This window comes from Diorhabda sublineata, chromosome 3, assembly GCF_026230105.1.
Source record: "Diorhabda sublineata isolate icDioSubl1.1 chromosome 3, icDioSubl1.1, whole genome shotgun sequence".
Classification (NCBI taxonomy): Eukaryota; Metazoa; Arthropoda; class Insecta; order Coleoptera; family Chrysomelidae; genus Diorhabda; species Diorhabda sublineata.
Window position 1 is genome coordinate 36,111,625 of NC_079476.1, and position 14,487 is coordinate 36,126,111.

Below are 14,487 nucleotides of genomic sequence, written 5' to 3' on the forward strand. Positions count from 1 at the left end.
CTTTTCCTGGCAATTGCTTCGTCGAGGTGACTGTTCCAAATTTTGTCAATGCTTCTTGAAATCGTGTTTACTATGGCTAGTATGAAATATAGATTCCAAGCAACACGTAAAGTTTTATTTATATTTCAAGCAGGGGTCAAATATATTAAAATTTGACTACGATGATTATGTAGTTACTTTGGAATATATTTATAAAATTTATAACATACATTATAATGTCATAGATAACAACACTACTGTATCGTATGTGATAAACTTAAGCTCATTATTTGATTTGTTTCTCATTAGTTTCTGTTTTACAGTGATAGTTCAAAATAGAATGGATAAATTCGTTCAAAAATATGGAATCATTACAGTTTCCAATCTAGTAAATAGATCTGAAACTATATAACAAATCACAATACTGTAATTAAAATAATGAAGATAGAACACATTACAGTGTTCCGTTTTATCGACCAATTAAAACCAACAACCAGTGCAATACAAACAATATGGAAACAATATTACTGCAATTGTCATAATTAATTTCATTAATATGTTTCTATTCAGTAGGCTGCAAACAAGGTGTACGCTCCGCGTAATTTACATGACAATAATTACATGGAAATATCTGAATATGGTACCGGAAGAACCATATCGGTAATATTGTAGTATGAGCAAATGTAGTTCTCGAACATCACGCACCAAAATAGAAATACTTTGGTTATTGTGGCTAAATATTTTTAAGAAGGGCCGACGAATTATTTTCACTATCAAATCAACGCATGGATTACGATGCAGATAATATTTTATAATGTTATCAGGAAATTGATTTTTAGAGAATAATGAATGATGAAAAACGTTTGAAACGAAATGTTCGGTTTATAGTTTTTCCATTGGTAATAATCATGAAAGTAAAACACTTTTACTTCTTCCTAAAGGTATTTGCCAGCCGATGCAATGGGAGCGAAATATACGTTTCAAAAGACATCAAGTAGTTATTTATTCATATGAAGATTTGAGCTGTTTTCAGCTGCTTCAAATTTTACTACTGAGCTCCTTTAGAGCAAATCGATTTACATTATAGTTTGTGGAAGCTACAAATTACGCAACATGAAGAGTTTATATCGTATTAATTAGAGGATCGAAAGATTTCCGAATTTTGTAGAGATAAGTTATTTGGAGAATATGTACATACAATTGAAGAAAATAAAAAAAAATATTTGAGTGACTATCGAACCTACAGCGCGCGTCAGAAAGTTGCTTTGCATTCGGGCCAAATAATTTTAATTACAAACTTCCACCACAAGGTCAATGACTCACAAATTGTTTCTTAAGTTAACTTTGTGAATTATATATATATATATTCTCTACAATAAAATTCGGAAATTGCACGTTGGATATTATATTATTTACTTTTTTTATTCTTCGCGAGATATTCGATAAAACGTGTTGGATACACTTGGATACACATGCAGGAGATACTCCTGAACGTATTCCAAAAAAATCCGTTTTCTAGAACTTCTATGAACCGACTGTTTTTGCTCAGACGCACATATTGTCGTAGATTTATCGGACACCTAGTATATGTAGACGATGCTTTATGTAAACTTTCTTATCACTTCCGTTAGTAGTACAGTAGATTCTATTTTTATTCATTATTGATTAACTGATAAATTCGAATTCATTTTCAAAAATTTTCACCACAATCACACACGCTCAAATATTTCAGTACCACAATAACGGATAGAAATAATTAAAATTTGCCTTGTACAGAGTGCTCAAAATAAATTATCACATATTGTCATTTGATCTTAGTATACTGTTAAAACAATTTTTTGTGTCCGGGCAACGAATTTTAGAGGTATATTTACAAAAGATTAATGGGTCCATAAATTTAGTTGTACGACGTTCAAATAAATTCGGCAAATAAATAAAAACATAATGTTTCTTCTGGGAAATCAAGTTTAATAAGAGTATATTTAATATACAGTTTAGTTCAAAATTACGGTTGAAAGTCGGCTGTTAGATTGTAGCTACAAAATACTACATAAACTAACTCCGAAAATCCTTCAATACGATTATTAGGAAAGCGTCCATTTCATTCCAGCATTCCTTTGAACAAAATACACTGTGGAATATAAATGAAACAAATTAAATTCATAAAAATAAGGAAAATCAAAATAAAAATCTATATAACAATACTTCAACTAAAGTGAACAGAAAACTTGAGTGTTTGTTTTTCATTATTATTTTTCACTGTATCTTCTACTAATCTTTGTTTTGTCAAATGATCTTCTGGATCTGTTTACCCTTTGGGTATTGGTATGTACGTGACATTCATTATCTTTCATTGCTGCATAAGTTTTGTCTGTTTGAAATAATCATTGTTTTGTTGTCTTGAGACTGTTTCAAAAACCGACGAGAAATAAATTCATTCAAATAGCCACAATTAGTAATTCTTCTTGTGTTTTCCATTCAACAAACATACATTTTTATTAGTAGCTTGTAACTGATGCAATATTTCAAATCTCAGTTGAAAAAGAAAACAATTTTTAATTACATCTTGAATCTAAGATGTAATTAATCTGAGAAGAGTGGGGAATAGCTAACATTTGATTCTTGATATATCTTGAAATCCTAATATGTTTTATCCATATTCAACTTATATTGTTATTGATTAAGTTAAAACATAATTTATGTTGTTTGTAACATACAATTTAATTTTCCTTCCACTTATATATTTATAAAATAGAGAAATAATCAGAAGAAGTGGACACAATTGCTAATGAATACGTGAATTAGATTGAAATGTCCATGCAAATCTAGTAAAATCAATTTTCCTCTTGTTTAGTTATTTGATTGAAAAGGGTTGATGTATTCGATTCAATATATTAAAATCTGTTTTAATATCTTTTTCTTCTTTCAGATGCCCTTGGGCACTTTCCAGCCAACTAGATGTGCTTTTGCGCTGCTTTTTCTACAAACAGCAACTTTCACATTGTTACCTAACTGTCCACCTGAGTGTATATGTCTTTCGCAAACACAGGTAATTCATAAAATTTTCACTCGCCGCAACTTAAAATGTGTTCACAGTTATCCAGTTGTGTAATATGGAATAGATTTGATCGAAAACATGCGTCGATGAAGCTTAACTAATCAATTCATGCAAAGTCCCGCAACTTTATTTATATAGATACTTTTGAAACAATAACCAAATGTCGATCAAATCAGCTGATTGATTAAAATATTTATGTAAAAATGTTTTCAACATCATTCCTGATAAATTTATTATTCCTGTTGGTCATGATTTTTATTTTAGTTGTTTTCGTTTTGAATTTTGAATAAAATTTTTTGCAGAAGTAGGATCAATGAGGACTTCCTACTACTACTACTTCCGACTAACCTTCAGCTCTATACGAATTTTTGGCTAAGTCAAATGTCTATTTTCCCTATCTATCATCGAGATTTCCATGCGGCAAAGACTTTGACAACGATATCCTTTATCGTAACGATGTAATGTTGTTCTTACAGCGATCTCTTAAGCTGACGGAACAGAAAGAAGTCTGGTGGGGTAAGGTCGGGACTCTAGACCGGCTGGGGTCTGACGCTGATCTCGTTTTTTGTCAGATAATTGGTCGTGAGGAAGGACAAGTGAGCAGGTGCATTGTGAGTGTGGAGCTCTTGAGAATTCTTCATCATGACGCGATTGATTCTTTGTTCTCTTCTTCGTAGCACTTTAATGTAAAATTTAGCAGTGATAGTTTGTCCATATGGCAAAGTGTCTTCGATCTTTTCCCAACCACCATCATCTTGTATCAAATGTCAGATTGAGATTTCGATAGACAATCATCCCTTCTGAAATACTTTGCTGGTGTTTTCTTGAGTATTACCCAAAACTTGATCGCCTACCACTGCTCGATAGTTTTCTCCATCCTGACTTCGACCGTTCTCCGAGTTATCATTATAGTACTAGTAGCAGTATATGATATGAATGAGTAATGATGTAGCGAGTACTGTAATGTATTCGAATGAGTAATAGCCATTACTCGCGAATACCATAAAATACTATAATTTATATACAACTAAAGTGAAAACACTTAGTATATTATAACGTTTACACTACCACTCACAATTACACTGTCACCAACGGTTCCAGAAATTCCAACTTACCCAGTATTCGGTTAATTTTTGTCAATATGATAAGTATACGAGGGTTGCTACTTAAGTTTTGAGATTACAAATATTTCTAGTTGGATACGGCCTTCAAAATAATATCAATAAAATTACCATGTGGTTTGAACGCATCAACTACTTCTTCGGGTGTAGAAAAACGTTGACATCTACGGGTAAAACGAAGAAATAATTGGGTGCCAAACAAGGTCTGTACGGCGGATGACTCATCAATACGATGTTTTAGCTGTTCAAAAACGTTTTTGTTAGAACTGACGAGTGAGAGCTCGCATTGTCGTGATGGAGAATGATGTGTCTTCCGCGATTGATTTTCCTGATTTTTTTGAACACTTCTGGCAAAAAAATGCTCAGAATTGACCGTTCTACGTTGCTCTAATGGAACAGTGGCGACATGTTCAGTTATTCTGAAAAACAGGCGACCATTTGCTTCGAAGCTTCGTGTTCGAACAATTTTGTTAGATTTGGCTCGTCTTTAAAGACCATTACAGTTGATTGTTGTTTACTTTTGGGTTTATGTGCATAGATCTCGTAGACGTCCTTTAAAGCTCAAGTTTTTTTTGAGCATTTGCCAAATTTTGCGATATCCAATGCGAAGAAATCTAAATGTATGCGAGTGTTACTAATGCCCAAGTATGCCTCAATCTCACGGTAAGTCACAGGCCAAACACGATGGCTCGAGATGGTTCTTCATCACCAAAAGTCGAAGCAAGTTGATCGAGACATACTGTTGGTTTAATCTACGTCGAAAGTCATAGAAAATAATCGCAAGAAAATGTTCGCTGAAATGGCACTCGTATGACAACACATTCTGAGTACGTTCAACAGCCAGACAAGCATCCCAGCTTACAATAACTTCCTTCTACTCCTAGTAAAAGAGTCCAATTACTTAAAATTCACAACCACAATTTGAATGAAACTATTTTTGTATCTAAACCTTAATAATTACAATAAAAACGCTCTCAATTCTAATTTTTACATCCAAATTCAATTGCTTACACATGGCTTACTAATTAACGAAGCTTCTACAACGGTGCTGAAAGGAATTGCGCCGCTTAAGATTTTATTATTATTTTTATTGAAAGCCTACTCAGGAACTTTTTTATCTCATCGAACGTATCCCTTCAAAATGAACTGCATAAATCTTTATGAATCAGCCTTATTGCCCCAATGGATTTATTATGAAATGGTCTTTCATACAAAATATATCATGATAAATAGCTTCTCAAATTTTCGGAATGCCAATTTCACACTACCTTTGAGTTGAGAAATTGGAAGAACTGAAGAACAGTGAATGATCAACCAGTGATGCATTATACAGAAGAAAAAATATAAATCATGAAAACGTATTATAGTATTACGGATTGCGCTAAGGTTACTGTAATATTTGTTATCATTCGCCCAGAAATGAACCTAAGACACCAAAATATTGATCAGTCAATCACTCTAGTTAAAGCAAAAAAATTTCTACAGAAATTCTAATTATTCACCAAACGCGTTTAAAAATATGGAATAGACGTTTAACGGGCTATTTAACCTATGGATTTTTTCCAATAAAATCAAGTTTAAATTAACATTTAGGAAGTATGCAACAGTGTTAAAACAATTCTAAAAATCATAAATGTCAACAAAAAACTGCAATAAATGTGAAATGGGGTTATACCTAATAGTCTTAGATGGTTGCAACCAAAAGGACTTTACGGGAACTAAAACCTAAGATCAGGTAGATCATATATCAGCTGTTTGTAGATCCGAACTTAGAATCAAAGTTTTATCACAGTTTCCGAACATCGCACTCAATTTTTGGTAGAAATCTCAAATTTAAAATATGATGTACAAAACTTGATTTTATTACTTTTCTGTGCGATATTTCTTCCTTGATATTATAAGATCAAGTGAATCATCTATCAGCTGATTGTAGATCATAACCCAAAACAAGATTTTGATCACAGTTTCCGAACATCGCGCTCAGTTTTCGGTACAAATCTCAAATTTAAAACATGATGTACAAAAACTTGATTTTATTATTTTTTGTGCAATAGTCCTTCCATGATATTAAGATCAAGTGAATCATCTATCATCTGATTATAGATCATAACCCAAAACAAGCATTTGATCACAGTTTCCGAACATCGCTCTCAACTTTCGGTAGAAAGTTCAAATTTAAAACATGATGCACAAAATATTTTAATTTTATTACTATTTTGAATGATAGCTCTTCCATAATATTATAATTTCATGATATTATAAGATCAGGTAGATCATCTATGAGCTGATGGTGGATCATAATCCAAAACAAGATTTTGTTCACAGTTTCCGAATATCGCTCTTAACGTTCGATAGAAATTTCAAATTTAAAACATGATGTACAAAAACTTGATTTTATTACTTTTTTGTGCGATAGTTCTTCCTTGATATTATAAGATCAAGTGAATCATCTATCATCTGATTGTAGATCATAACCCAAAACAAGCTTTTGATCACAGTTTCCGAACATCGCTCTCAACTATCGGTAGAAATTTCAAATTTGAAACATGATGCACAAAATATTTTAATTTTATTACTATTTTGAATGATAGCTCTTCCATGATATTATAATTTCATGATATTATAAGATCAGGTAGATCATCTAATAGCTGATGGTGGATTATAATCCAAAATAAGATTTTGTTCACAGTTTCCGAATATCGCTCTTAACGTTCGATAGAAATTTCAAATTTAAAACATGATGTACAAAAACTTGATTTTATTACTTTTTTGTGCGATAGTTTTTCCTTGATATTATAAGATCAAGTGAATCATCTATCATCTGATTGTAGATCATAACCCAAAACAAGATTTTGATCACAGTTTCCGAACATCGCGCTCAATTTTCGGTAGAAATTTCAATTTCAAACATGATGCACAAAATATTTTAATTTCATTACTATTTTGAATGTTAGCTCTTCCATGATATTATAATTTCATGATATTATAAGATCAGGTAGATCATCTATGAGCTGATGGTGGATCATAATCCAAAACAAGATTTTGTTCACAGTTTCCGAATATCGCTCTTAACGTTCGATAGAAATTTCAAATTTAGAACATGATGTACAAAAACTTGATTTTATTACTTTTTTGTGCGATAGTTCTTCCTTGATATTATAAGATCAAGTGAATCATCTATCATCTGATTGTAGATCATAACCCAAAACAAGATTTTGATCACAGTTTCCGAACATCGCGCTCTATTTTCGGTAGAAATTTCAATTTCAAACATGATGCACAAAATATTTTAATTTCATTACTATTTTGAAAGTTAGCTCTTCCATGATATTATAATTTCATGATATTATAAGATCAGGTAGATCATCTATGAGCTGATGGTGGATCATAATCCAAAACAAGATTTTGTTCACAGTTTCCGAATATCGCTCTTAACGTTCGATAGAAATTTCAAATTTAAAACATGATGTACAAAAACTTGATTTTATTACTTTTTTGTGCGATAGTTCTTCCTCGATATTATAAGATCAAGTGAATCATCTGATTGTAGATCATAACCCAAAACAAGCTTTTGATCACAATTTCCGAACATCCCGCTCAACTTTCGGTAGAAATTTAAAATTTCAAACATGGTCTACCAAAACTTTTAATTTTATCATTTTTTTGTGTTATATTTCTTTCATGATATTATAAGAATTATCAATAAATCTAATATCTAGAATGCAAACCAAATTTAATTCATTTAACTGACATCTTTAATGAAAATAATATTTGAAAATTCATTATTCTAAAAGGTTTTTTTTCTTTTTTAAGTCACTCGTTATACTGAGTTATCGTATACTATGAAATCAATAACCTTATTAATTTAAAAAAAAATCTGTAAACAGTTATTAACGAGATTTGAAAACAATTATTTCAGTTTATTGCTCAATACAAATCGCCCTCAATATTTTAATATTTGATAAAATATATATGGTACGTTCATTCATATATAACAAATAATTAAAAGACTGTTAACTACCTTTTAATATGACTCAATAGAGACTACTGCTCAATTTCCACCATTATACTTCATGTTGCTAATAATACTTGGTATTCTCTTCAGTCTTGTACAAAATTAAAACATTCATTTCAGGTCATATTTAACAGCGTTTTAGAATTTTATTATCCCCTCGAACTATGCTTTTATGACCATATGAATTTTGCTGGGAATCGGCTTTGTTGGTACTTAAACCCTGCTTACACATTCGGAAACAATGTAAAACTGCTTTTATATTGAGCGATTAAAGTCAAGAAGGTCATTGAAGAGTTTGGTTTCTCATTTTTTATGCTTCTAGTAATAAAGTCGAGGCAAAAATCTTGAAATATACACAATATGAGTTTGAAACTTTTTACAATTTTTGATATAATTTAAACTAAATTATACCACTTGAGTTAAATTATATATAAAAGCTGCTAATTTAGTTACTAGTCATTAGAACTTATAATCTCTCTATGGAGATTGAATTATTCCCGAAAATTTTCTCGAGGTGTGAGTTTTTTGAAAATTTCCGAGGCTCTGACACTGGCTATGCAATTACCTTTTCTTTTGACCCTTTCTTGACAAGAAATGCTTCGTTTTGGAAAAGATATTTTGAAAGAAATAATACCGTATAGTACGAGGAAATAAAAATCAACAATATGGAAACAATTTTGGGCATTTTACGAAGAAAGAAAATACACAATTGGAGAAGAATCATCTCTAGTAGATCTCGCTAACTGAAAACTTCAGAGGAATATAAAGAATCAGTTGTAAAGTTAGATAATTATTATATAAGCCAAAAATTTTTCTTGGGTTGGTAAAGTTAGGTTACCAAAATAAATTACCAGTAAATAACATGTGTGTCTGAATAAAAAATAATGTATTTCTCTTATATTATGAGGAAATTATCACTTTTTTGATTTTGCATTTAGGTTTAGGCATCAGATTAGCTTGCAATGACAGATATAAAATTTTCTATTTTATGCTAAACCAGGAGATTTATGATTTTATGCTTGAGTATTATGGCATATACTTTTCTCCCCATGCTTTATCATATTTTATTTGATTTTTTATTTCTTCTTATTTCATTCCCTTTGTCTTAGCTGATTTTTCCACGTTTTCAATCAATGCTTTTCTGGATATTTCTCATATTACCTACTATTTTAGATCTGTGTTTCATATATCTCTTTTTAGTTTCATATTCGGTTTTTTTCTCCATATATTCCATTTATCATTCTATTCTATTGTATTTATATGGGATATTCGATTATAATTCAATGTTCAAGTGAAATAGTTGTACAACATAATAGGCCCCACTACTTTTGGTACTTTTTTTTTCTCAAGAACGATACTTTCATAACATAAGTAATTTTCCAACTTTTTATAGTTTTAATACGCTTTTATCAAATTCATTTGGCTTTTTGATCTCTATTTTGCCCTTTTTTGAGTAATCATATTTAATTTAAACTTTGCACTCAATCAACGACTGACGGAAATGCAATAATTCGATCTAAATATTTAATTATCCTGATTAGATTCGCCAGGATTAATTAATTTATTTTTGTATCCTTTGTATGAGAGTAGAAAAATATAGCTAGTACTCAAACGACGTAAGCGAGCAGTGCCAGACTTACAAAATTGAGGTGCAATCATCAACATACCTGTACATATTAATAATGTCTTTAAAATATAAAATTGAACTAAAAAACAAAAAATAAAATATAGTTTAAAAACACTGAGAAACGCGATCTTAGAATGAGTTATTCCAACTAGTAAAAAATGAATAGTAGTTTAGAAGAAACTGAAACGCCTTTAGCAATAATCAAATTACAAAATGAAAACTAACTCTCGGCGTAAGGACAAGATTATTGATAAGAAAATAAATGTCACTATCATGAAAACGAATACTATATATTTTCAAATTAACTTTTGAACGAGTTATATCAAGTCCTAAATTTCGCGATCACCTTTTTGAGCGAGCTAGTTAAATGGGGAAATGGATCATAAAGGAAAGAAACACCTACTAAGTCACTCATTTTTGGTAAGAGAAAAATAATTCGGACGACCTGGAATAGGAATCAAACCCATTAGTTAAGCACTAAAAGCTTTACAAATACTAAACAACATGGCGTCTTCAAACGTGAAACATATACTGTATAAATTATGTACTTTCTAATACTTTTCATGCAAGTACCGCCATTTCTAGGTCAGGCCAGGTACTTCTGAAGCCATCCTCGTACTGGAGAAAAAATGGTATGCGACGCGCGACTCATTCAGTATAACAACCTATGAAATCTTTTTAAAATTTTGAATATTTTGAAGAGAAAGATAATTAGTTTCGTTTCTCAAATTTGTGATTCAGTTAATTTGTTTTTATTATTTCAGGTATTATGCAACTCGGGTGGTCTACAAGAAATTCCGAAGAAATTGCTTCCTCCGTCGGTAGAACATCTCTCCTTAACCCGCAACAACTTTCCCCTAATCAAAAGCGACTCTTTCTCGGGGCTCCGCTTCTTAAGGAAACTCTCCTTAGACGGCAACAATATTTCTATCATAAAACCGTTCGCCTTCCGAGGGTTGCCGCGTTTGAAGGAGTTATCCATTCAAGAGACGCCGTTGGCTACTGTCGCTCAATTCGCGTTCGCCGGGCTACAAAATATCAGCGCCATTTATCTCAGCCACAACAAGATAAAAAAGGTCGAATCTTATGCGTTCGCGGGCACTTCCAATTTAAGGCTGTTAGTTTTAACGAATAATCCTCTGTATAAAATTGAACGACATGCGTTCAGCGGCTTGAACAACGTGGAAAGAATTAATTTACCGTCTGGTAAGTTTCTATATTTATACGAAAATTATACAATCCAATATATAGGAGGAAAACGTCTTGTTATGTACTACACTTTGAAAGTTTCGAAAAATCACTAATTTTTTTGAGATCGATTACAATTTGAAACTGATTAGATATATGAGAGTTGCCTGAAAAGTTTCCGATCTCAAACTAAGTTTGGTAATATATTTGATATGCGGTGAGAGATTCTCACTAAAATTTTGGATGCTTAGTTTCCATTTTACAATAAGTGTGGATTTCCCTAAAACTGTTGGAAAAATTTAGGAATTTAGTTTTTGGTTTAATAGACGATACTCCTACCCCAGTGAAAAAGGAGCTAGACGCTGTTGTTAGGTTGGTGAAAAACTACGTCTGAGCTTTATTTAAAATCTTGGTATTGATCTTGAAAATTCATAATTCTCTTACATATTTCCTTTCACCGGTAAATAATCGTTTTCTTATATCAATCTTCGATGCTCTACCATGAATGAAATAACATTTCAATTGTTCCAGGTATACGAGAGATAGAGCCTGATGCTTTCGATGGTTTAGACACCGTGGGCTATATAAAATTGGCTTTCATGGATTTACCAGCTCTTTCTACTGGTATATTTAGAGGTCTCACCAACGTAGGATTGTTGTCAATTCAAGAATCAGATTTAGGTACTATCGATGGATCCGCGTTTAATGGTATGACATTTATAAAAACCTTCACTATCCTAAACAACAAAATAGACGCCATCGAGTATTTCAATATAACTGAAGAACAAAAAATTGGACATTTGAAGTTTCAAGGAAATCACATCCTAGAAATACCTAAAGCTGATTCGTTGTTGATAGAAGTTGAGAAACTCACTGTGATATCCAATCATTTCCCTTGTAACTGCCATATTCATTCACTCTTAGAAGGACCATTGACCAATGGAAGCATACCGGATTTCATCTCGAAGAATTTTTGTATATCACCTTTAGAAGTTAACGGGTTGCCTATGAACAGTTTAGATGTAGATTCTATTGGAAGATGCGAAGAAGAAGTTACCAAGGGTAATCTAGAAGCCTCCAAAGATTCAACCAATAATTCGTATGAATTTAAATTGAGACTCTCTGATAGTGTTAGTTCCATTTTGATTTTAACTATGATATTTAGGTGAAATATGCCAAAATGTTAGTTAGCTTTCAAATAATATATATTTATAGTTATCTGGAGATTTATCAGGAATATATTATAATGAATGAATATAATGGCTGAATGAAAGTCCATTGTGATTTCTTTTAAGAGTTTAAACGGCAACTAAAATCCGTCCAAAGATGAATCGGATGCCGTTATGGAGTCATCAGCCTTCTTATTGTTGTCAACAAAGTATAAACTACGTGAAAAGTGACATGTTTTTATTTAATAATAAATCCTTTCTACTCCTGCAGACTCTTGATAAAAAGAAAAAATGATTACAACTCTATTTTAAGAGTTTAAAAGAACTTTATTCAGTTCAGAGACTGGAGCTAACTAATTTCAAACAAAGATTGGATTTTATTTCTCTAATTGCTGATGATCTTTCGGTTTTAAATCAAATATTATGAAGTGATGAAAGCACAATGTGTAGTGAATAACATATAATGCCCATTATTAGTCGGGAATCCACACTGAGGTCTTTTAGCTCATATCCAATCGTTTGGGTATAAATGTTTGGTGTGGGTTATTTAATGGTCAATAGAAATATATTTTAATGCCATTCAAAGTCATTTTATACATATTTTTCAATATACCATCCATTTATGGCATATTCTATCACACTCCACATTGTTGATTAACAACCCTCACCACTGAATTATTTCCAATTAATCCATGACTTTGTTTGTCATTATATAGTTCATTGTTATATCTCAAAATTCTATATATAAAATCAATAGATGAATATTGATGAAGAATTTTATTTGATTCCACCAAAAGTATCAGAAACTTCATGCAAAATCGTAAATCTAAAATAGATTGGTATACGAAAACGTATATATTGAGTTGTTCCAAAAGTAAAGTTTTTAATAAGTTACACCCTCGAGGAAAAGTGTTAGACTAAATCCGAAGACAGTGGAAGCCATTAGAGGTGGAATTGTTGATCGCTGCCTCCGCCAAGTGCGAGGATCCGGCAGTAATTCGGATTCTCTACACCTCCTGTGAAAATTCATCGGCAACTGAGGTTCATGGGGAAAAGTGCAAGTCCGTTCAGTACGCAGTGCTTCTCTGAAGGCCGCACGGAAGTTCAGAATTTAAAACGGAGTGGAACACCGCCGGTTCTGGATGAGATTGTCCAGAAAATCAAATATCTCAGAGTCACTGCTCTACAACTTGTTGAATGCTTTCCTGGAGCATGGCATAATTGAAAGAACTTCATCAGAAACTTTGAATTATTCGCAAAGTGTGTGCTCGTTGGGTTCCCCGGACGCTGACTGATTGACACAAGAAGCAACACCTTCACTGTGCTCACAAGTTTCTTTCAACAATATGTAATAGTTACAGATTGTTAATCATTCAGCACGAGCCGCTCCTGGCCATCATATAGTGATGTAGAATTTTTATTTCGGTAAACACATTACATGGACATAGATAATCATCAATTAAAAATTCATAATGATCGATCGAATATACAATTTAGAAAATATACTTAAATATGTGTTCTGATTTCGAAACTTTAAAGGGCTATAACTCAGAAACTAGGGATCCTAAGAGAAATGTTTTATGTCACAGCATTATTTTCACGTAATCCACTCACTCCTGAATTTTTTGCATCAAGTCACTGGTAGGGTTCCCAGGTCGCCGTAGAATACAAGTGGATAAGAAGTAGTTTATGCTCTAGCACATGCAAAAACTAACAAGATGTTTCTTAAATAAATAGAAAACACAAATTTCCTAAGAAAATTCACTCATATAAAAAGTACAGAGAAAACTGTATCACAAAAAACTTACAAGATAGCATGAAGAATAATATGAATAAAATTTACTTGACGGTGTTGTTTCTAGTAAGATATGTATAAATAGAAAACAATTACAAGTTAAAACTCTTCTAATTGAGTGAGAGCTCGACAACAAATTAATTTGTTCTCAGATATAAAGTTTCTATAAAATAAATGGGATGATTAGAAATCTACCACTGGAACGGGGTAAACTTGCGATGGCTAAAAGAGTGGTGGAGGAAAATATTATTAAAAATTTATCAATTCCTCTATTTTGCGTCAATAATACGTTATCCAATGAAAATACTACTACAGCAATAAAATTACACCTTTATCGATAAATAAATTAAATGTGAAATAACTTGTCGCCGATAAAACTTTGTAATGGATTGAGTAATCAAACTGGTATCTGGATTATTCAACACTCATATTGATACATTTCTTCGTTAAATGACTATTAATTAATCTTGCAAAATTAAGAGATATTACTTGAGCTCGGGACACCTAGTATATCAATATTTTATCCAAATCGACG

General features: G+C 31.8%; 1 protein-coding gene across 1 annotated transcript in view; it reads left to right on the forward strand.

The window, feature by feature from the left end:
* LOC130441529 (slit homolog 3 protein-like) overlaps window positions 1-14,007 on the forward strand; it is a 178,180-nt gene extending 164,173 nt beyond the window's left edge. The window contains exons 3-5 of the mRNA XM_056775252.1: window positions 2,909-3,028; window positions 10,565-11,006; window positions 11,520-14,007. Coding sequence (XP_056631230.1) covers window positions 2,909-3,028; window positions 10,565-11,006; window positions 11,520-12,157 — 1,200 coding nt within the window. The 3' untranslated portion in view covers window positions 12,158-14,007. The remainder of the gene's footprint in view (window positions 1-2,908; window positions 3,029-10,564; window positions 11,007-11,519) is intronic.
* Window positions 14,008-14,487: the final 480 nt, after the last annotated feature.